Source organism: Panthera uncia, chromosome B4, assembly GCF_023721935.1.
Source record: "Panthera uncia isolate 11264 chromosome B4, Puncia_PCG_1.0, whole genome shotgun sequence".
In the NCBI taxonomy this organism is placed as follows: domain Eukaryota; kingdom Metazoa; phylum Chordata; class Mammalia; order Carnivora; family Felidae; genus Panthera; species Panthera uncia.
In genome coordinates, this window is record NC_064809.1 from 48,021,866 (window position 1) to 48,045,235 (window position 23,370).

Sequence of the window (23,370 nt, forward strand, 5' to 3'; positions counted from 1 at the left end):
AATCGCTCAAACTCGCACTTCGAATTTCTACAACATTAATATTGATAAGAGGAATCAATTGGAAATGAGAGAATTTTTTTTTGTAGAAACATAGTCTTATCTCTGTGGTAGATGCAAATGCTTTATTATTATTATTTGTGTTGTTATGTGGTGCAGTATGCAATCAGCGGTTTTCCCCATCACATTGTAGAGAATTGTGTACCGTAGTCCCCTCTTATCCATGGAGAATATGTTCCAAGACCACCGCTAGTCGATGCCTGAAACTGTGGACAGTGTTTGACCCTACATATATACCATATTTTTTCCTATACATACACACCTATGAGAATTTTTAATTTATAAATTAGGTACACTAAGAGATTAACGGCAATAAGTAATAGTAAAATAGAACAATTATGACAATATGCTATAATACAAGTCATGTGGATGTGGTCTCTCTCAGAATATTTTATTGTACTGTAGTCACCCTAGTGACGATGTGAGATGATAAAATACCTATCTGATGAGAGGAAATGAGGTGATGATGCAGACATTGTGAGCTAGTGTTAGGCTACTATTGACCTTCTGGTACCTCAGAAGGAGGATCTTTGGTTTTTGGACTGCAGTTGACCACAGGTAACTGATACTGCAGGAAGCAAAATCACGGATAATTGGGACATATTTCCTAATGAATAACCTTTCCCACTGTGTTTTTTTTTAAGCCTCTTCTAAGAAGAAGTTGCTGGAGGGATATAAAAATGAAGTTATTTATAGAAGGTAGAAGATGCTGGAGGGATATAAAAGTGAGGTTATTTACAGAAGGTAAATGGGTGTGTGCTCAATTTACTCTAAGGTCACCTCTGTTATACAGAGTGCTGGTGGATAAAAGTGAAATACATGTGCACCATCCTGTGTTTGGTGTTAGATACTCAAAGATAAGATCATGACTCACAGTACAGTGAGCATAGGAGACCAATTTACCATGACTCCTGGCTGAACTGAATACAAGTTGTACAGTACAGCTGTATCCAAAATGTTAGCTCTATCTGAGGAGCTCGGCAGTGTTTTCACAAAAGCTAACATGTAGGCTGGGTTCAAAATAGGAGTTACAGTTAACTAAGATGGAGGGTAGGATCGAGGTAGGAAAGAGCATTTCAAAACTGAAGCAATAAAGATGTCTCCCAGACTTTTGAACAGCTTGTTTCTTTCTTTCCCTTTTTGAAACTTCTGTTCTATCAATGTTGTAATTTCTAATACATTTTGAAATAGTCTCCTTTGACGAAAGAATGGGATATATCATATCAGCATCTAGTAGAGACTAATCTTGTCAGTAGGGGGTAGTGATCAAGGGTTCCTTTAAGCCCCAACATTAATTCACTAGGTAGTTTATTAATCATTTGTTCTCCTGGACGGGGCACTTACAAATAAGCCTTTGCCGTCAGATGTGAGGCACATGGCAGGAGTAATGTAACATTTTCCTCTGTTAGATATGTCTGTGTAATGAATCAATACAAGTTCTTCCGGTTCCTCCTGTACTTGATTTTACATGAAGTATGCCTTTTCATGACCAAGCTTCTTTCAACAAGGCTATTGATTTGTAATTGTGCAAAAAGGAAACAGAAGCTTTATAAGAGCTTCGATGCAAAATGATATATCCTTTCAAGGACTGCGTGAAAATAGGTGAATATATTTGATAAAGAAGTGTTCTTCTTTCCCCTTTAGACCTTAGCTGGATCTCCAAAATACAAGTGAATCAACCAGCAGTTCTGAGGCGTGCAGAGCAAATCCAGGCTCGCAGAGTGGTGAAAAAGGAGTGGCAAGTAAGGTTTCTTCTTGAGCATTCTATTCCTGTAGTTTACAATGCCTGGTCTCTTCCCTCAAGGCCACAATATTGAATTTTGCTCAAGATGCATCTAAACTTAAAAGATTGCAGCTGTCCATGACTTATTTTAATAATTCATATATGATGATGATGGGTTGGAGAAAGATAACACATTATCCGAAGAAGTTAAACATCTTACCACTCTTGAGTGGCAAAGCCGCAAATGAATTTGAGGCATCTTTATTCATGAGTGAATTAAATGGCGTATTTCCTCAACACATTTATTCAGTTCCTTAGACATACCTTCTTTGGTTGTCTTCTATTTTAATTTTTAAACCATAACGTCTAAACCTGGTGTGTCTGCTGTTGAGGCCCTTAGGCATAAAAGTTGACCTTCTTTGACCACCGTGTTTACCTTACTATTAATTTTCATAAATCATTTTCCAAAATTCAAAAAGTGATGTTTCATGGGGTACTTGTGGTCAGCATATCCTTCAGTGGATACTGACCAAAGATGTGCTGTGGATCACAGGACTAGAAGGAATTCAGAATTCATTTCTCAAGTGAGGCAAAATATTGCCATTGAATCCTTTAGGGTGACATTTCTCATTTGACTCATCCTTGGAAATATTCTAATTGAAAGATAAAAGGAAATTCATTAGAATGAATTACAAACTATGAATATTGTTTTAAAAATGGGGTTGGAATACAGTGAAAAAAAAAAAACAGCAAAGAAATTAGAGACTTCTTTTTTAATGTCTCATCCTAGATCTCAAGGGTGGAGGTAGAAATATCAGATAGAGATCCTCTTATTCCCAAGTTCTCTCATATCATGGTAGCCATCAGGGCTCCTGTTGGATAAGATGGGGAGGTGTGATGTGGGGAGGCTTGCTCTATTAGGGATTTCACTTTGAGATAGCTACGGAAGGAAAAATAGTTTTAAGACTACTCCGTACCCCTCTTTTATTTTGTTCTCTGCAGTGTTCATCTTTTTGGTCCCTGTTGAGCAATGTCTATATCTTATAGAGAATGACATGCCTGAGAACAGTGTAGATGTCAGATTTTAGCACAAATGTTTGTCTAATGATTTCCTGCTAACTAACTGGGTTGTTGACGATTTTTTTTTTAATCTTGTTTTTTACTTTTCTTAAACCAGGCTGCTTGGCTCCTGAAAGCCGTTACCTTTATAGATCTTACTACACTCTCAGGTGATGACACATCTTCCAACGTTCAAAGGCTTTGTTATAAAGCCAAGTATCCAATCCGGGAAGATCTCTTAAAAGCTTTAAATGTGCATGATAAAGGTAATGTTGTGTATAATCTGCCTGTGTTTACCCCTTTACAGTACTAATTATTAAATCTAAGAGGACTTAAGACAAGATTCAGCTGCTTAAATGGTAATAGCAGTAAGATCCACTGGTAGATTTGTGTACATAGCATATAATTGAGATTCTTCTCTAAAAAACAGCAGGGAGAGAGTCTGAATCTCTTTTTTAGGTCAGTTCTTCCCATCATGGATTAAAGTTGCTGGTAGAGAGTTTCTTTATTTTTCTTTCTACTTCTTCAGTGTGGGAAATTTTCTATCTAGTGACTCTAAAATACTGATTCTCATTCCCTAGCCACATGTGCAAAAGCCAGTCTCATTACTTAATAATCACATCTCATACATAAAGTATTTTCTGTGAGTAAATGAAATACTTTTGAGAATAAAATGCAAATGGGGAATATTGCATGCTCGTATATTAGGTTAGATCTTTTGAAAAAAGTTATATTCACTCTCTTAGTATACATGAAAGAAAGGACTTTCTAAAGTTGCCGTAAGTTTAGAATGTTAACATTTTAGGAAAGGAGGAGACCTTTCTTTGAGAGTTGATCCTCTGTATCTAAATGAGGAAACCGAGATCTGGAAGGCTAACAGCATTTCCGGGATGATGTGCATATCACTCACTGGGCTGGTTTTAGGAGCTTTTCATGGAGAGATGTTTCATGATTCCTGAGTGCCTGTCTGTAATGAATGCAGCTAGAGATGCTGCTTTGGTCCAATGCTGGTGTTTTATCCCAAGTAATTTGTAGATAATTTGTAGACCTATAACGCCACAGCTTTTGAAAAATATTTATGATGTTTCTTTTGAGTTGACAATAAAAACACCACCTATTTGTAGGTGTTGTTATACAAAGTTATTAAAAGTAACAGCCTTGAGGGAGGGGCTGAAAAAAGTAACAACTTCATATGAGTCTTATGCTCTTGTTTTGTTTTATATTGGCTATTTGATTTTTTTTAGATTTAAGAGCTTATTCTTCCAAATAAGGGCTCCAGATTCAGATATTATTATTTCTTGCAACAGAGGGAATAGGATCAATTAAATGTCATTTTGCTATATTACCTTGTAAGGTTCATGTCCATTTTTTTTTTCATCCACTGTCTGTTTGCTGTAGAAATCTGGATTTTGTTATCTACATGAAATAAAATATTGTCACTGAGTCAAGACCATTATGTTTACCATTTAGGAATTTTTAATTTTTTTTTTTTTAATGTTTATTTATTTTTGAGACAGAGAGAGACAGAGCATGAACGGGGGAGGGGCAGAGAGAGAGGGAGACACAGAATCGGAAGCAGGCTCCAGGCTCTGAGCCATCGGCCCAGAGCCCGACGCGGGGCTCGAACTCATGGACTGTGAGATCGTGACCTGAGCTGAAGTCAGACGCTTAACCGACTGAGCCACCCAGGCGCCCCTAGGAATTTTTAAAAAGTGGTATTATATTATCCTCAAAGAGCAGCATCATGATTATTTTATTCCATGACTTTAACAGTTAGAAAATGACCCATATTGTCAAGACCTGGAAGGGAATGTGGAAAGTCAAAGCTTTTTCTTTATTAAAAATTTTTTTTAATGTTTATTTATTCTTGAGAGAGAGAGAGAGAGATCAGGGGAGGGGCAGAGAGAGAGGGGGACACAGAATCCAAGCAGGCTCCAGGCTCTGAGCTGTCAGCACACGGGGGGGCTCGAACCCACGAACCGTGAGATCATGACCTGAGCCGAAGTCAGATGCTTAACCAACTGAGCCACCCAGGCGCCCCTAAAACTTTTTCATTCAGTGCAGCGTCATGGGGGAGTTATTTTTCCTGCCATTTTGATTTCTGCCAGTGTGGTGGTATAAATAATAATTAAAAGCATATTGTACAAATTGAACTTCCGCTAAAGTAGGCTGTTACGATTTCTTTCTTCATAGGCCTTACTACAGCCGCCGTTTGTGTTTATCCCGCACGAGTGTGTGATGCTGTGAAAGCACTGAAGGCAGCCGGCTCCACCATCCCCGTGGCTTCGGGTAAAATTGTTTTGGCTTTGCTGTTGTCTCTCAACCTGTTTCTGGTTCTTCACCTCAAAACTCCTGGAGGCTTTATATATAATTTTATATTATTTTAATTAGTTTTATCTATTTAATTATTTGTATTTACTCATTCTCTCAGTATCTGATTGCCTGCTAAGTAGCTGACCATGTGAATTCCCAAGAATACAGAAGTGTTTCCCGGTCCTTAAGGAAACTTAGTTGTTTAGGAGGAATAATCAAGTTTAAAACACATCATGCAGGATATATAGTATTATATGTATGCAAAATATGCTAATAGAGATATGCAGAAGCTACACTTGTAACTCTGAGCAGGGAGTGATTTATTTTGCAGAGGTTGGTGACAGAGAGTAAGAGGATTCTTCATAGAGGAGCTAATAGCTGCATAGGGTCTTAAAGGGTAAGGAGGCGTGTTGGTGAGTTAGCGAATGATTTTAGACAGAGGGACTAGCGTGTGTGAAGGCACAGGAGTGTGTTCAGGGAACTGTACATGGCTTGCAGTTGTTGGGTCTAAATTGGGGCAAGGGGGCAAGGGGCTCTGGGAGTTGAAGCTGGAGAGGTAGATCAGGGCCGGATCCCATAGGGAAACTAGGCTCGGCAGTGGCCTTTGGGCTCATTCTGGTGATGGGGCAGATACTGCAAGGTTTTGAGAAGAGGTTATGTCATGATCAGCTTTATGCTGTAGTGGGTCAGGAGATGGTACTAGACACATTAAGGAGGGGTGACAGGATGTTAGGGGGACTTATCACAGTCCCTGTGGGAGGTGAGGAGAGCCACTCCAAAGCCTGGGAGATAAAGTAGAGAGGGTATGTTCAGGAGTTATTGGCTTAAGAGAGACTCAGTAGGACTTGGCATGAAGGAAAGAAGAGTCTTAAAAGCTTCTGTGTAGCTGAGTGTGTGTGAGTATATGGATGGACAGATATAAAATTAGATTGTACTTTTAGAAGATGTTAAGAGGAATATCCTGGGGCCTTGAAAAAGGAGTCTAAAAAGATGATTAATTTATTTTATTAGGGATACATCAAAAGAAACATAGTATACAGTATTGATATACAAGCCATTTGTGAGGATTCCCACAGTATTTGGCAGCTGCCTTAATTTTTCATCAGCTTCTGTCAATTCAGCTTTTCTTTTATACAACAGGGAAACGTGCTCTCCTGTAAGATAGCAGACCCAAGGAATTTAATAACATCAAGGAAATACAAAAGGTTATCTTTAGTTATAGAAATGGAATTAATGATGCACGTGTAAAAAATATAATAGGTTTTCAGAAGTGTGGCTGTATTTTCTTTTCGTTTTTGTTTTTTGTTTTTTGTTTTGTACTTGGTCCTGTTCTTCCCACCTCACCCCTGTCCCGATTTTGTGGACAAATTAGGTACCTTTCCCTCCTGCTGTCTCTTCCCTTTATTCTCATCTGCTTAGCTATTCATTTTAAGATAGGCAGTGGGAAAAACCTATACTGCAATTTGGTTACCACAGCTGTAAGTGTGAGTGAGTAAATCAAGAATACAATGATAGCCAACTTGATTAGGAGTAGGATCCATAATTAACCAGGGTCCATCAAGACAGGGCTACAGCTACTGTTTTATGACTCGGTGTGACGATAACATATTCTCTTAGTATCTATTTACTTAGAGCCCCCTCATGAGCATCACTGTAGCAACTTACTTTCAGGTTTCCCAGACGATGCAATACTAATATTTATCCTAATACCAATAACGCCATATGAGATGACCTTCTATTTCTTCACACTTCACTTTGCAACATAAGCGTGAAGCTCTTTAGTGTCATTAATGCTTTAGTCTAAATGCTGTTTGTTGTTGTTTTTTGTGTTTTTGTATCAAATTCCTTGTTGAGAAACCAACTAAAATTTGTCTTCTTTCCTTCCTCCCTTCCTTCCTTTTTTCCTCCCTTCCCTCTCTCTTTGCTTCCTTCCTTCCTCCCTCCCTCCCTTCCTTACTTCTTTTCCCCTCTCTTTACTAGTGGCCACTGGCTTTCCGGCTGGACAGACTCATTTAAAAACACGATTGGAAGAGATCAGATTGGCTGTGGAAGATGGAGCTACGGAAATTGATGTGGTAATTAACAGGACCTTGGTGCTGACAGGCCAGTGGGAAGGTATGTGCAAGTCCTTACCTAAGAGGGAGGCCTAGTTCTGTCCTAGTGAATGAAATGGAGACGATTGGAAAAGAGGCAGCATGTTTTGGAAGTCATTGTTCTAGATTACAAGTCACTAGATCAGAAGGCGAATTTCAGAGAAAACACGGCTGGTATTTCTCATCCTTGTTCCCCTCACAAATCCTAGACAGTTGCCCACCTATGTGAACTTTTTAGATCCCTTTGAGTGCTTAGGTGAGTGGTTATTTCTATGCAGTAGACTGTTAACTTTTATTCTGTCCTCCAGTATTTTATTACTCAATACATAAATCACTCTAGGCAAGTCATTTATGCAGAGTTTAATATGTGGAGGAAACTTCCCTTTTTATGTTAATCTTTGTGGATTTTGTGGAGGTGGGATTAGTAGTAAGTCTGCGAAGTCTGCTTTATTCCTGCTATTCTTACACATAGTTCCTAGGGGTTATTATATTTACCTTTGAGATTCATAATTTACTATCGCACCAATTATGAAAAACATCACCCATTTCAATAACAAACTTTTTATAATTAAATATTAAAAAATAGATTTTCCCTGTGCCTTAAATATATTTTGTATACTAGAGATGGTTGATAGCTAAAATAAGTACAATTTTCTATTTCAAAAGAATCATAAAAGTAGTTCAACTAAAAATTTTTTTAAAGCTTTTTTTTTTAAGTTTCTCTATCTTGAGAGAGACAGAGATAGCACACAAGCAGGGGAAGGGCAGAAAGAGAAGAAGAGAGAGAGAATCCCAAGCGGGCTCTGCACTGTCGGTACTGAGCCCGACACGGGGCTCCAACTCATGAACCATGAGATCACGACCTGAACTGTAGTCAAGAGTCAGATCCTTAATCAACAAAGCTACCCAGACGTCCTGCAACTGACACCCTTTTTCAAAGTTTAAGTAAACAGTAGTATTATATTTAATGTATTTTTTCTTAACCTACTTATTGGACTTGCCAGTATCTCTTGGATATCTTTCTGTGAGTCTTTAAAAAAAAATTTTTTTTTGATGTGTATTTATTTTTGGGAGGGAGACAAAATGCAAACAGGGGAGGGGAAGAGAGAGAAGGAGACATGGAATCTAAAACAGGCTGTAGGCTCTGAGCTGTCAGCACAGAGCCTGACATGGGGCTCGAACTCATGAACCGTGAGATCATGACCTGAGCCAAGTTGAACACTTAACTGACTGGGCCACCCAGGTACTCTTCTTTCTCTCCATCAGTCCATCTAACTTAACATCTATAAATCCTTTTTTTTTTTTAATGTTTATGTATTTGTGTGTGTGTGTGAGAAAGAGAGAGAGAGAGCATGAGCAGGGGAGGGGCAGAGAGAGAGAGACACACACAGAATCTGAAGCAGGCCCCAGGCTCTGAGCTGTTAGCACAGAGCTTGATGCAGGTCCAAAATCTGCAAACTGTGAGATCACGACCTGAGCCAAAGTTGGACGCTTAACCAACTGAGCCACCCAGGTGCCCCTAACATCTCTAAATCCTAATTCCATTGTTTATTCATTAAGAATTGCTTTTGGTTATGGAGTAGGCAAAGATTCAGTCAGTAGTTTAAATACTTCAGGATTTATTTTCTTACACAAAGTCTAGAGGTAGGTATTTCAGGGGTGACTTATGCTACTTTTTTCTTCTACTTCCAAAGTGTGTGGCTTCTGCTCTCATGCTTAAGGGCATGCCATTCTCTAAGATGGCTTCTGAAGCTCCTGTCTTTCCACTCATTTCCTAGATAATAGGAAAGAAGGGCTGTCCTATCCTAAAAATCTCATGCAACATTTTTGCTTACACCTCCGTGGCTCAAATTGAGTCAATGGCCATCTTGGCTGCAAGTGAAGCCGGGAAAATGTAGTCTTTTAGCTTAGAATATTAACATTCCCAATAAGTTAGATGGTGTACATTTCTGTGCCCAGACGGAAAGGACTGAGGGAAGTTCTGGCAGAGAAGGACAGAAGGCAGAAGGCAGAGAAGGACAGAAGGCAGAGAAGGACAGTTTAGCCATATGGAGCTAAACGGGGTCTGACAGTAAAAAGCTTAACAGCAAAGGGCCAGGTGAAACAACAGTAACACAAATATTTAAATAAAAAGATACATGAAGTCAAAAAGCACAGTGCCATTAGCTGTGGGGCAGGTCATCTCAGAGATCTTAGCAGCACTGAGAGTATCACTGTAATGCAGTCACTGATACCACAGTTCTGAATGATCTAGAACAAATGTTAAAGCCATTCCTATTGCCCTGTACTCCCAACTATACTTCATCAACATTTTTAATCCTTGCCAGGTTTAAATTCTTGATAGTTCACAAATATCTTTTTGTGCTTTTGATTTTTGTTCCTTTTCCTATGGTTCATGTGAGCTTTGACCAATTGCAAACATTTTTTTTTAAGTTCTTTTTTTTTTTTTTTTTTTGAGAGAAAGTGCACATGCATGTGAACAGGAGAGCGGCAGAAAAATGGAGAGAGAGAATCCCAAGCAGGCTCTGTGCCGTTAGCATGGAGCCCAGTGCAGGGCATGATCTTATGAACTGTGGAGAGGTGAGATCATGACCTGAACCGAAATCAAGAGTCGGATGCTTAACCAACCAAGCCACCCAGGCTTTTAAATAGATGTCTCTTGTCCCTATATATTAATTCTTGTTTCCTTCTAGTCATAGATTTCAGTTAAGATTTTGGGCCAGAGTAAGAGGAGAAAAATGAATAAACATAATATTTAAAACAAATTTGGAAATAAACTATATGATTTGGTTAGATAAAAAAAACTATATGTCCTATATCTTTTATTTAACAGTTGTAGACATAGAAGTATGGTTTCTATTATAACTTGTGCTCTTGTCTCTAGAATACTAATTGGGGAATAAAATATAATAGGAGATGAGTTTTGATGTAATTGTCCCTTAATGAACTAGGAATGGTTGTTTTTAGGAACTGATAATTTCCTAATAACAGGCATTCATGTAAAATATAATAACACATCTTTGTCCTAGACCATACTTTTCTATTAACTTTTTTATGGTGTTAATAACCTCTTGACCCAAAACAAATTGAAAAGGAACATTTAATACTGGAAATTTAATTCTAAATAGAAACCTGCAATGACTGAGGCCTTTTTTTCACTGTGGTATTTTGTCTTAATTTGCCTCAATTTGATTATGTACTGTATTTTTCAGTGTCATGCTTTGATATTAGCTGTTTACTAAAATATGAGCCTAGAATTGATTTCTTTTTTTTTTTTTTAATTTTTTTTAACGTTTATTTATTTTTGCGACAGAGAGAGACAGAGCATGAACGGGGGAGGGGCAGAGAGAGAGGGAGACACAGAATCGGAAGCAGGCTCCAGGCTCCGAGCCATCAGCCCAGAGCCCGATGCGGGGCTCTAACTCACGGACCGCGAGATCGTGACCTGAGTCGAAGTCGGACGTTTAACCGACTGAGCCACCCAGGCGCCCCTAGAGTTGATTTCTTGGAATTTGCTGATGGAAATGTCTGTGAGGCTATTATACGTTCAAACGTTCAAGTCTAGATTCCTCTCCTCTCTGTGCGCTGAGGTGTGTAGGACCCTGGTTAAAGCACAAAAGAGTCCCATTTTTAAACCTGGCCGTTCAGACTGTATCCTAATCAGTGCTCATGGTCATGGGGTCCACAGTTTCGGGCATGAACTCAAAGAGACTGGAGGGGGGCCTGTATTCCTCTTCTTTAATTCTCCTTGGTGACAATTTAAAGTTTCTTTCTCCTCAAGCTTCTAATTCTTCTGCCCATCTTGAGGCTCCTTCACTCTCAGCAGAAGACCTACCTGCTCCTTTCTAGAGAAAATAGAAACCAGTAGACAGGGTCTCCCTTGAGGTCCTTGCATCAGCTCTGCTTTCCTTTGTTCCTCCTTTTCCTTCCTCCTAAGTCCAGTCCCTCCTCTGTGCAGTGGCTCTCATCTCCTCCCACATTTTCAGAGGCCTTACTCCATTTGTTGACCATTTTTTTCTCCTGTATCTTTCATCTGTCTCTACGATTTATTCCCATCAACACCTAAACATAATGTAAGCTTTTCTTATCCATTAAAAAAATGCTCACATGTCAACCTTCCCCCTCATCTCCAGCTAAGTTCTTTCCTTTCTATTCTTCCTTTCTGTTCTTCCCTTCATGGCTACAATTCTTAAAAGAGTTATATTTACTTGTTTCCCTTGAATCTGTACTAATCAAGATGCCAATGTCCTCTTATTTTCCCATGCCCAGGGAATATTCTGCAGTTGTTTGTTTAGCTCTACTGTTCAGCATTTGACACAGTGCACAGTCCTTCTGGAAACACTCTTTTTGCCTGGCTTTGGTAATCCTAAATTCTTCAGGTTTTCCTTCAAGTTTCTGATGACTCCTGTGTCCCTGTGTCTTGTATGCAAGGTCCTCTCTCTCCTCCGTCATCCCTGAAGTGTTGGCGGTCTTCAGGTTGGGTCCCAGCAAGCTCTCAAACTTCTCACACTTTGCACACTCCCCTTGAAAACCTCCTGACCTCTCCGATTTCAGCCACATTCCCTATACTGAAGACCACAAAACCTCCCAAGTACCGGAACCTACATCTGCTTGACTCCAGAACTCATGCTCAGTTTCCCCACTAAACCATGCTGCTTTTCATGCGTCATTTTTATGTAAGTAGAACGGTTGAATCTTGATCAGATCAGAGAATCTAGCCATTTTAGAAAGAAATCCATTAAAAAGTATTTGATTTGAACACTTTCTCTTAAATACAGGTTAGTTTCCAAACTGTGGTGTTAGTGATTGGATTGTTCTGGAGCACAGTGATGCTCTCTGGCTGCTGAAAACCCTGGAGGTGATCCTCCCCACAGCTAACACTTCAGACCCCTGTGCCTTTTGACTTCATATATCTTCTATTTAAAAAGTTTTGTTCTTGTTGTTTCACCTGGCCCTTTTCTGGTAAGCTTTTTACTGTCAGATCCTGTTTTGCTCTTTATAGTACTCTGTCTTTCCCTGCCTGTACTTCCTTTAGTCCTTCCTGTCCAGGCATAGAAACGTGCACCATCTCACTTATCCCTCAGGACAGTAGTTTTACTTGGATATAGGGTATATATGGTATGTTATGCTGGTTCTTAGAATTACCTGACAAAATGCTTTCAGATTACTTGCCCGAACTCCTCTCTTCCTGGAACCTAGAATATCCCTCCTGAGTATATGTACTATTGGGGTTCGATGTTGGACTGAGGGGATAGGCTTCTTTACTGTGAAAATTGCCCCAGGTGATTTTGGTTCCACCCTCTCCCCTACCATCCCATAGTTGTAGAGAATCACTAACTTGAAACATCTATTTTTTTTTAAGTTTATTTTTCCTTATTTTGAGAGAAAGAGAGGCAGGGGGAGGGGCAGAGAGAAAGGGAGACAGAATCCCTGTGATTCTGTGCTGTGAATGCAGAGCCCGATGCAGGGTTTGAACTCACGAACTGTGAGATCATGACCTGAGCTGAAATCAAGAGTTAGACACTTAACTGACTGAACCACCCAGGCGCCCCACATCTATTTTTAAAAAAAATACTTCTTGTTCTTGGTTCCACATAGTTTGGGTGCAGGATGATTGAAGCATTGTTGAATTTATATATTGGTTAGTTAATACAAATAGTATTCCCTGTGTGTTTCTATTTAGTCTGGATCTGCAGTTGGCTATAATAGAAGGCTTAATGGATAAAGAGTTTCTTTCTCTGTCAAGTTTAGCCAAAAAGTACATCTACCTCTTATGCTCTCGGGAAAAGGATGACTTTCCTCTCCCTGGAATTCTGTGCTGGACTAGGAGACAGGCAGGGGCACCCAGCCAGCCAGCCAGCATATAAGCCAGTCATCACTGGAGGTGGTCAGACCCAGAGCTTACCCAGAACAAATATACCATGGAACAAGAAGGGAGGATAACTCTGGGAGACCAGGAAGGGTTGAGAGCAGAGTCTTTGCATTGGATAGACTGTGGTTGGAATCCTGGCACTACCATTAGTAGCTTTTGGCCACATTGCTTTTCTGTGTCTTCTGTTCCTTCTCTGTAAAGTAGGAATAATGGCATCTGTTTCACAGGGTTGTAATGGGGATTAAATTAGATAATGAATGTAAATTGACCATCCATTGCCTGGCCCAGATGAATCAGTCCCTCCATGCCAGCTGCAGTTTCTTCTCTTTCCCTCTCCTCCTTTTGATGCTCATAGTATGTTGTCAAGAGAAGTAACCGTAATAGTACACGTATTGAGTAAATGAAGTAGAACTCTAAAAGACTTGGATTTTAGTCTTTGTAATTTCGCTAATTTATACCTAGTCCTTGGGCAAACACTTCACTTCTCTCTGCCTCCACTTAAATAAGCTACCAATGAGGGGATAAAACTTAATGATTTCTACAGTCCTTTAGAGCTATAATGGCCTGTGATTTTATATTTGGCGTTTTCATTGTCTGGGAGTATTATTCCCTAGATAAGGACCTATAATACGGTATTTTTTCATGATGATATTAAAGTCGACATCGAAGTTGCATTTCTTAAACAGTTCTTTGAAGAAAGCATTCACCAGAAGGGGTTCATCATCTCATAAATCTTACTGAACAGGTTTTGAAAATTAAATGCATTCCATGCTCTGTAAATATAGAGGTGTTCATTTTTTACTTTTTTTATGACCTCTCTCTGCTGTATGTATTTACCTTAATATATTACCAGTGACATTGAAATGGTATCAGATTCTGCCTTGTTCAAGAATCTTCCAGTTCTCTGAGCTCAAGACCTACAGCTGACTTTCTATTCCATACTAGAGCACTGTCAGACATCGCCCCAAAGGTGGCTTCTTCTGTAACATTTTTCAGCATAGTGTGTTCAGTGTCGTACTTGGAAATGTTGTTTGTGTCCTGTATCTAGATTCCCCTTGTATCTTCTTCAGTTCGTCAGTCCTGATTTGTTCTCCTAAACCTGGTTTGTGGAGTACATGTCTCAGGCCATCAAGAGTTTTGGGGGGAGAGAATGAAATATTGGGGCCAATGCCACAGTGTCTATCATTCTGTCTTATGAAGTGGATCCTGAACATCTTGAATCTCGGCAGCAATTTATTTTTCTTATTTGCTGATTTATACACAAGAAGGATGGTAGAAAGAACATCTCTTAAAAGAAATTGGAATTGTTCTTTGTTTTGTAGAGTTGTTAATCAGAATATCTTATGAGAAAAGCCATTTCTAAATCTATAGACACTGTTTGAAGAGGAATCACATAATCTATAGTCTGTGTTTTCTCTGTTTTGGGGGTTGTTTATAACAGAAAAATGCTGGAGATACTTATAGCAGCTGTATGCTTTTATGGTTTTTGTTTTTAGGCTATGATTCTTTGAAACTTCAAATAGTATTGACCAAAATGTGTGTGTTTTATCTCTTATAGGTTATTTTACTACCTGGCGTTTTAGCTCATCTCTGTTTTAGTCTTACAAGATTAATTAGTTGCCTTGGTGGATGAAAACTGTTCTTGAACATTTTGTGACTTTTTTAATTTAAAAGGTTGCTGTACACTTTATATTAAGTGTTTTACTATACATATAATTATCTTAAGAGATATTTTCAGGCCATTCATGTGCAGTGTTGAACATCTTTTCTGGTACTCAAAAAATAATTGCTTAGATATAATTCGTTAACAATTATTTTTTAAGTGCCTTTGAGTAGCATGAAATATAAAAGGAAACTACTTTATGACTTTTAGATAGGAAGCATAGGCTTTAAACACTTGGGTTTTTACTTAAATCATAATTTCTATTCACAAAAGCTTTACTAACACAGTTTTCTTTGTCTATAGCAGTGCTTTCCCAGAAAACTTTATGGATTTCCAGGTGCCCCAAGATTAAGAATATACTTCCCTTACGGGTGGAAGCTGGAGAGAAACAAGATACTTTTGAATAGAGAAAAGTAAAATACTGTAGACGCAAGTTCCTGCTGACACAGGGAGGCAGAAGGGAGAGCCAGTTGTCAACCGTTTTTGGATGCTGCTTGAAACAGATGCAGTGTGACCCCCTCTGCTCCTTGGATCTACATTCTCATCACACAGGCCTTTCCCAGTGTGGCTAAGTTCTCTGACTTCTGTCAGTGAACACGCTCCATCAACACAGCCTCACTTGTTTTTCAGCTGGGAATGATGAGCAGAAGGTCAGGTTATGACCTCCATTTCTCCTCCTCAGTGTGGCAGTAGTGGGAGGGATGTGGGGGGACAGACAGGAGACAACTCCTCCGCTGGTTTTGCTACTATATTGATTACGCATCTACAATGTAATATATCCTGGGTTTCTAGTACACCCACTTTTGCTACTCCTGAAAACCTCATTATAAGTCAAAACATTTATTATCAGGTTTTTAATGTGACATCACTATGCCAGCCACTTCTCTGGTGTATGTGTTTTGTTATATTTTGCATCATTCTGACTAATTTGCAGTCGTGGTGTTTGAATTCCATTTTCATTTGTCAGTCATCTTTTATAATAGTCTTCCAGATTATTATTTTTCTGTTACATGCAAGAATTATTCTTTCTTTTTTTTTTTTAATGGAGAAGTTTTAGTTTCCATACTGTTTGAATTTTTTAACAGTGAACATGGATTACATGTGAGTAGGTGAGCAGAAAAAAAATTAATGAAAGCTCTAGGGAATAAGGTCACGATGTATGCAAAGATGTAACCATAAGGACGTTTACTGAAGTATTGTTCCTAATAGCAAAAAATCTGAAACCTTAAGTATCCAATAATAGAAAAATGATTGTATAAATTATTTATGACCATGTAGGGGAAGATTGTGTAGCCATTAAAAACTGTGCTACAAACCTATATTTATTAATATGGAAAGATGTCTATGATATTTCAAGGGGAAAAAGCAGGCAATATGTACCATATATAATCAAATATTTTTTGTTTAAAAAATAGAATAGTTGATAATCTTGAAAACCCTTCCATAAGAAAAAATATCTAGATGCTAAATAAATCACAATAGTATATGAAATATCTTTTTAACTTTTATTTTTGAGTAATTTTAAATTTACAGAAAAGTTGCAAAAATCGTACACAGAACTATTTACTCTTCACTGAGATTCCACAGTTATTAAATTTTGCCCCATTTGCCTTTTGTCTTCTCATTATCTTTGTGTGTATACATGTGTGTGTTTATTAAATTATATATGTGTAATTATTTCAATTTTTTGAGATTAAGTTGCAGACCTATTGGTCCATTAGTCATGAATATTTCAGTGTATATTTTCTAAAAACAAGAACACTTGTACCAAGCCACAGTATACCATCAAAATCAGGAAATTAACACTGATAGCATACTACCATTAAATCCATAGACTTTGTTCAAATTTTGCAGATTGTCTCAAAAATGGTCTTAGTTTTGGGATCAATGGTTACATGTCTCTCTAGTCTTCTTCACTCTGGAACAGTCCTCAATCTTCCCTTGAGTGTGAAGAATAGGTGCCTGTTATTTTGCAAAATGTGCTTCAGTTGGGTTTGTTTGATGTTTTTCTCATGATTAGATTCAAGTTATATATTTTGGGGAGAAATACCACAGAAGTTTTGCTCAGTTCTTCTCAGTGCATTATGTCGGGAGTCCTAAGATGTGCATTTGTCCCATTATTGAGGATGTTAAGTTTTAATTGGCTAAGATGCTTTCTGGCAAGTTTCTCCATTATAAAATTAATAAGTATTTTGTGTTTTTTGTTAAAGTTTATGTATTTCAGAAAGAGAGAGAGAGAGAGAAGAGAGTGCATGCAAGCACAGGGAAGGGCAGAGAGCAAGGGAGAGAGAGGATCCCAAGCAGGCTCCATGCTGTCAGCGCAGAGGCTGATGCAGGGCTTGATCTCATGGACTATGAGCTCAAACCAAGAGTTGGACACTTAACTGACCGAGCCACCCAGGTGCCCCAGTATTTTGTGTTTTAACAAGTAATTAATACAGAAATGAATGGAGATATTTTGAGATTGTATTAATATCCTGTTCCTCTAACTTTATTTGGTAGTTTTAGCATTCATTCATAATTCTTCAGTTATTACTCTGATATTTGTCAAATGGTGGTTTTCTAATTCCATCATTTCTTCTATACTTACTAGTTAGCATTACCTTCTCCTCTCCTACTTTTTTTTTTCCTTTCTGTTTATAAGAGCTCATGGAGTCCTATTGGACTCAATTGGTTATAATCCATTACTGTCATTATTTATTATTGATATTCAGATTATCCCAGATTTGGCCAGTAGGCGCTGTGTTAGATTGTTCTTCTGTCCTTTTGACATGTTCATATTATTCTTTGACATGTTCAAGAAGTTCCTTGAATTCTTATCATGGATATTTCAGGCTTATCTTTAACTTTTTTTCTGTGCTAGCCCTGGAATCGGCCATTTTTCCAAGGAGGTCTACTTTCTTTTAGTGAAGATTGATTTTTAGAAACCCACCAGCCTGCTTTCTAGGCCCCAAAGAGGTTGTGTTTATGTTCTTTAAGAAACCTAGATCATGGTGTCCTCTGCTTTTATAAGTTGCTATATGTCTGAACCTGATAAGCACTCAGCAACGACTGCAACAGCACCACCACCAAAGCCAGCAACAGGGAAACAAGTAGCTGACAGTTTTTGAGCATTAATACATGTCCCAGACACCATCCTTAGCACTTTATACATATTAGTCTATTTGATACTTGAAATAACTCCATGAGGTGTGCATACCTCAATTATCCTCATTTTATAGAAGAGGAAACTGAGAGTTTAAGAGTTAATCGCCCAAATCACACAACAAATTCGTGTTGAAGCTAGAATATGAACCCCAGGCAGTGTGGCACCAATGCTATTGTCCCACACCATACCAGATTTCTCAGTAAATACTTGTTATGCTAGAATTACGAGTTGGAAACTAATGAAACAAGTTCAGATTAGGTTAAACTGAAAAGACATCTGTTAGGAGGACATGGAATAGCTCACTGAGTAAGAAGCCTGGGGAGCCAGGCTTGGAAAACAGGCAGGTCCATGAAAGACTGGGGAGCAGAGAATACAGCTGGATGTGCCGTGGGAAGTGTGGTTACGGGGCCACTTCTGATGCTGCCGTCACTGGCCAGCACAGGTACCGTGCTGCTGGCACAGGGCCACGGGGCCACGGGGCCACGGGACTCTCGGATCTGCTGCCATTGAGGATGTCGCAGTAGTAATACTAATGAACATCTTGAATGCTCTGTCATCTTTGCATAACTCAGTAAGATTCAGAGGCCCAGATAGAAGCATTTGCTTGTTCGGAGTCCAGGCCACATTTTCCAAAGGACAGGTCCAGTGTGCTTTTTGATTGAATTACTACTCTGGGCAGAATAGTAACAAGAAAAAAATGACAAGCAACTTCAGTAGTTGAACTCTAAAGATTGAGATACTTTCTCAGAAAAACTTGACCCTGTTATGTGGTGAGATAGGTCAGTTAAATGATTTGAGGAGTTGGTGGTTAAAGAATGAGAAGGCACTGGTTACTTATTTGTTTAAATCCAGTTATGTGCTGATGACTATTTTGGGTTCATTCTGTTTGGATCATGGATTACAGGGCATAATAACTTCCAGGTGGCTGATAATTGAGTCGTAAAGTACATGGGTTGTTTTTTTTTCTGATTAATTTTAACTGTAGGTAAAGAAATGGACTGGATATCAAAAGGTAATACTCTTTAGAAAAAGGCTGATAGTTTTGTTCTTAAATATGATTGGGATCAACGTTTTAAGAATTTTGTTGTACAGATCAAACTTTACTTTAACAAATGTTGTAATAAAACATTTCAAGCCTTATCTGATGACTCACTGATTTTAAGCACTAATCCATATAACAAGATTTTGGTGCAGTACAAGGAGTTGGGTCAGGCCATGAATAAGATTTGGCTTTTATCACACAACACTTAATTAAAACTCATTTCACTAGGTTTCTGAGCTTAAGAATAATGGTTACACTTTTTGAGTTCTTACAATCAGTCAGACAATGTGCAGAGTACTTTGTATATATCTTCCCTTTTAATCCTCATAATAACTCTATAATGTAAGTATTATTATTGACACTTCAAGGATGGAACTGAGGCTGAGAATTACTTGCCCAAGGTCACGCAAGAAGAGATGCAGTTGGGTTTTAAATCCACATTTGTCTGACTCGCCAGCCTGCTTTTGATGGCAACGCTGCACTGTGGAAGAAAAGTCATTAATTAAATCGCAAGTTAACTCTGGGGTACCATTCTTGAATTTTTAGATCAAGAGATTTCCTTGTCAGTAGTTCTTAGAGAACAACTTCCTGTTTTCAGATTCAGTAACTCGGGAAATGTCATTCCATCCAAGATTCATTCCCTGAGTTAAAAGAATATAAATTGTTATTGCCACGTAGTCGTTGTTGTCTATGCCATTCTCACACATGTTGTCATATGGGATGTGTGGGTGAGATGATTTCTCACAATTTGGGTAGGATGGGCAGGGTGAGGTAGGCGGTGTGGCATCTCAGATCGTCTCTAATGCTCAAAACCACTGATTATTAGGGATTTGTGAAAGTATTTAGCCCTTTCTTGAAAAACCTTCTGTGGGTGCCATCTTTTGATGGGGACAAACTCTAACATGTACCAAGCATCCTGTAGTGGAATTTTTGCTTTTATTTGTGTTCACTTTTCACTTGGAGCTTCAAGTTCAGTTCAGATTTTCTAGGATCGGGAAGGCAAGTTTTCTTCATTGTGTTATAACTTGCACGATTTTGACTGAGTTTGGTGACTTGTGACCAATTTTTAGTGTTTTACATGTACTTTAGTAAACCAGTGAATTACGGAAGTCTCATCTCCACATTAAAAACCACTTCCCCTAACCCTAACCTTAGTACGAATTTTTCTTTCCTGCTCAGTGTAGTCCATGCGCTCGTAGAACTACTTCCTATGAAACACACACACGCAAAGGAACAAAAAAAGTGCTGGTGGTCCTGATCGTGTAGTAATAGCCCAAGTTCAAGGAATGAATGCAGCCAACGTGATACAGGATAAGAGCCAAAACCCACTGCTGTCATGACAGAAGATGATGTTAAATAATTTTTCAAAAATTTAATACTCATTATACTGATTTTGTTTACTAAAATTCTGTCAATTCTTTTTGAATATGAAATGTTCTCCCATTGATTTTCTTTTTGTTATGAGGATAGTTTTTTTTTTTTTTTTTTACATGTATATTTTTCAAAAATCTGCTTTCAGGGTATCAAGTGGAGCCCTCAAAAGCCAGATTTGGTACTGGGGTCAGGGGTTAATAGATTCAAGGCTGCACCTGGGAGCCCCTCTACAACTGGCTCTGTGCACATACATCCAGCATACCTGGCTAGGCTCAGTGCTTTTTAGTCAGATATATAGATACATGTCCTGGCAGCGAGTGGGGAAAGCTGTTATGTCTTCATTGTCATTAGCAGAGCTCTCAGGAAAGGCCTGCTTTATATTCTAACAGGAGAACTTATTATGTGTGAAGGGAAGAATTAATAAGGACCTGAGGTTTCCTCAGTTTGCAGAGGGGTACACCCCCATATGTATGGTGGATAAATGTCTTTTTTTCTTGTAAGTAACCAACATATGGGAGAGGTAGAAATTATTTGTAATTTGCATGTCATTATAATGATAATTTAAAAAGCGGCATGGTTCTGGACCTCGGGCAGGGGCTTAGAAAGTTTCATGGTAGCAAACTAAGCATTTCTTGTAACAGGATGTGAATGGCAACAGAATGCTCTAGGCGATATTAAATTGGGGTGATTTTTAGAAAGTGACAAATGTTTTATGTTTCCTAAATCTGAGATGGGTTCTACCAGCTCCAAATGGCTGCCAAGTTATGTTATCACTTGCCTGCTTTGTAACTGCCTCAATTATTTCCTTCCCCAGCCCTGTATGATGAGATTCGTCAGTTTCGCAAGACCTGTGGGGAGGCTCATCTCAAAACCATCTTAGCAACAGGAGAACTTGGATCTCTTACTAATGTCTATAAAGCCAGTATGATAGCAATGATGGCAGGTAAGTGTTCTATATTCAAAGGATGATATATGTTGAATTGATGTTTTTAGGAGAAATAAGTAAGTGAAAAGATTTGGCTGTTAGCTAAAAAGTGCTAACTGCTTGGAAATTTTTGTGGGAAGGGTCAGATATTTTGTGAATACATGTACAGTGTGAAGTGGTCACAAACTTGGCTTTCTTCCACATTTTTTTGTGGCATTTCATCACTGCACTATCCTTGGAAGGCAGTAGATGGCTCTCTTGTTAGTGAATTGCCTTCTTGTTATTCTGTGATTATTCATTCATCAACATATGTTAGACAGGAATTTCTTTAACTCTGACTTATTCCTCTCTGTGAATTTAAGTGTTTGATTTTTCCCAGAGATGTATATCTATACTGTCTAAGGCAGCATGTGCTTTTGTTTGCGTTAATTTTTCTTTTTAAATAGTGCAGTATCGTTGCTTTTTATACTTTCAAGCGCAGGTTGAACTTATTCTTCATCTCCATGAACAGCAGGCCTGTCCATTCGTACATCCAAGCTTGAATCCTGGGAGTCCAGCTTGATTCCTTCTTTTCCTCATCTTCACGTAAACCAGTGGACAAGTCTTGAGAACTCTGCCTCTTCACCATGTCTAATACATCTTCACTCCATCCTGAGTTCTGCTGTCTTCAGCCATTGCCATCCCCCACATGGATCACTCCAGTCTCCTAAATACTTGCCCTTGTCTCCGTGTTTGTCCCCTTCCAATCTGTGTTCCACACTGTTGCCAGAATGATCTCTTAAAGATGTTAATTCAATTTTGGTATTGCCTGCTTAAAATCCTTCCGTGGCTTACGCTGTCTCCGAACCCTATCGGAGACAAAGAAAGATACTTGTGCACCTGTAGACTTGAGCTAATATTTGCCAGCAGGGCACCTGAGAATCCAGGGGGTTTAATGTAATCTTGCCACCAAATGATTCTTTTACAACATAAGACAATGTGAAGGTGTAGGGTATATGAGGAGAAGAGGTGATGGAGGGAGCAGCCTTCTCTTCAGCAAGATGTGAAGGAAATGTAGTTCACTTATACAAATGAGAAACAACACACACACCAGGCCTTCACTAGACACTGTGTTCTACACTGCCCCCCTCCACTCTCACATCACTTTCTGAGGGCCAGGGTCACCACCAGGGGCACCTGGCCTGCTCACTTGAAAAAAAAAAATCCTTCAGTGGCTTCCCTTCATCTTCAAGGTAGAATATAAATTCCTTCAGGCTGCTTTTAAGAAAAGGTCCTTCTTAAGACCCTGCCTGTGCCTCTATAGTCTCCTCATTTTCCCTTCATAACATATTCTCCAGCTGTATGCAATTCCTTGTGCCCTGCAGATGGCACCATCCAGACCTTTCAAGTCTTTATACGTGCTGTGCCTCCTGCCCGGAATGCCTTTTGCCCAAGTAATTCCTTAACATCTTTGGATTCAGCAGAGGTGTCACTTTTTTTCAAGAGTGTTTCCCCTAATACTGCTTCCTCCCCTACCACTTGGTTCATTACCTCCTCTGTTTGCCCCCATAGCATTCCGTTGAAACCTCAGTCAGATGACATATCCTAATTGAGTACAGTATTGAATTTCTAAGTGCCTTACCAGTGGCTCCATGTTTGGGTGAAGATACGTGACTTCTCAGGTTTTCAATCTGGGCCTCTTTTGTAGTCACCCTCTAGATTTTTATACTCAGGTACTTTTTGAGTACTGTCAGACCTAGCATTGTTCCTTGGAACTCTACTGAAAATCAGCCAGCTAGGTGTTCGTGAAGCTGTTGCTCTGCTCATTGCCAGTCTTTTTGTATGACGTCTGCTCTGGTTGTCTCATTTAGAGCAAAATGAAAATCTAAGGATAAGGAGGATTGGAACACTTTATCTGTTATACTGGCATTTCAGAGGTCCACAATAAGAGATGAGTCACTGCAACCCTTATGATCCTGGATGAAGCCCCTTGGAGTCCTGGTCAGTGACTCATGCTCCCTGCCAAGACAGTGGATTGCTAGCCTAGAATGCTGTGATCCAGGTCACAACAAAAGTGTATTCATTCATTCATTCCAACCCTACCCTACTCAGTGCTGCTCAC

General features: G+C 39.0%; 1 protein-coding gene across 1 annotated transcript in view; it reads left to right on the forward strand.

Moving 5' to 3' along the window:
• Positions 1 to 23,370, forward strand: part of DERA (deoxyribose-phosphate aldolase) — a 114,957-nt gene that overhangs the window by 47,183 nt on the left and 44,404 nt on the right. The window contains exons 2-6 of the mRNA XM_049625146.1: positions 1,702 to 1,799; positions 2,958 to 3,105; positions 5,033 to 5,128; positions 7,133 to 7,267; positions 21,159 to 21,287. Coding sequence (XP_049481103.1) covers positions 1,702 to 1,799; positions 2,958 to 3,105; positions 5,033 to 5,128; positions 7,133 to 7,267; positions 21,159 to 21,287 — 606 coding nt within the window. The remainder of the gene's footprint in view (positions 1 to 1,701; positions 1,800 to 2,957; positions 3,106 to 5,032; positions 5,129 to 7,132; positions 7,268 to 21,158; positions 21,288 to 23,370) is intronic.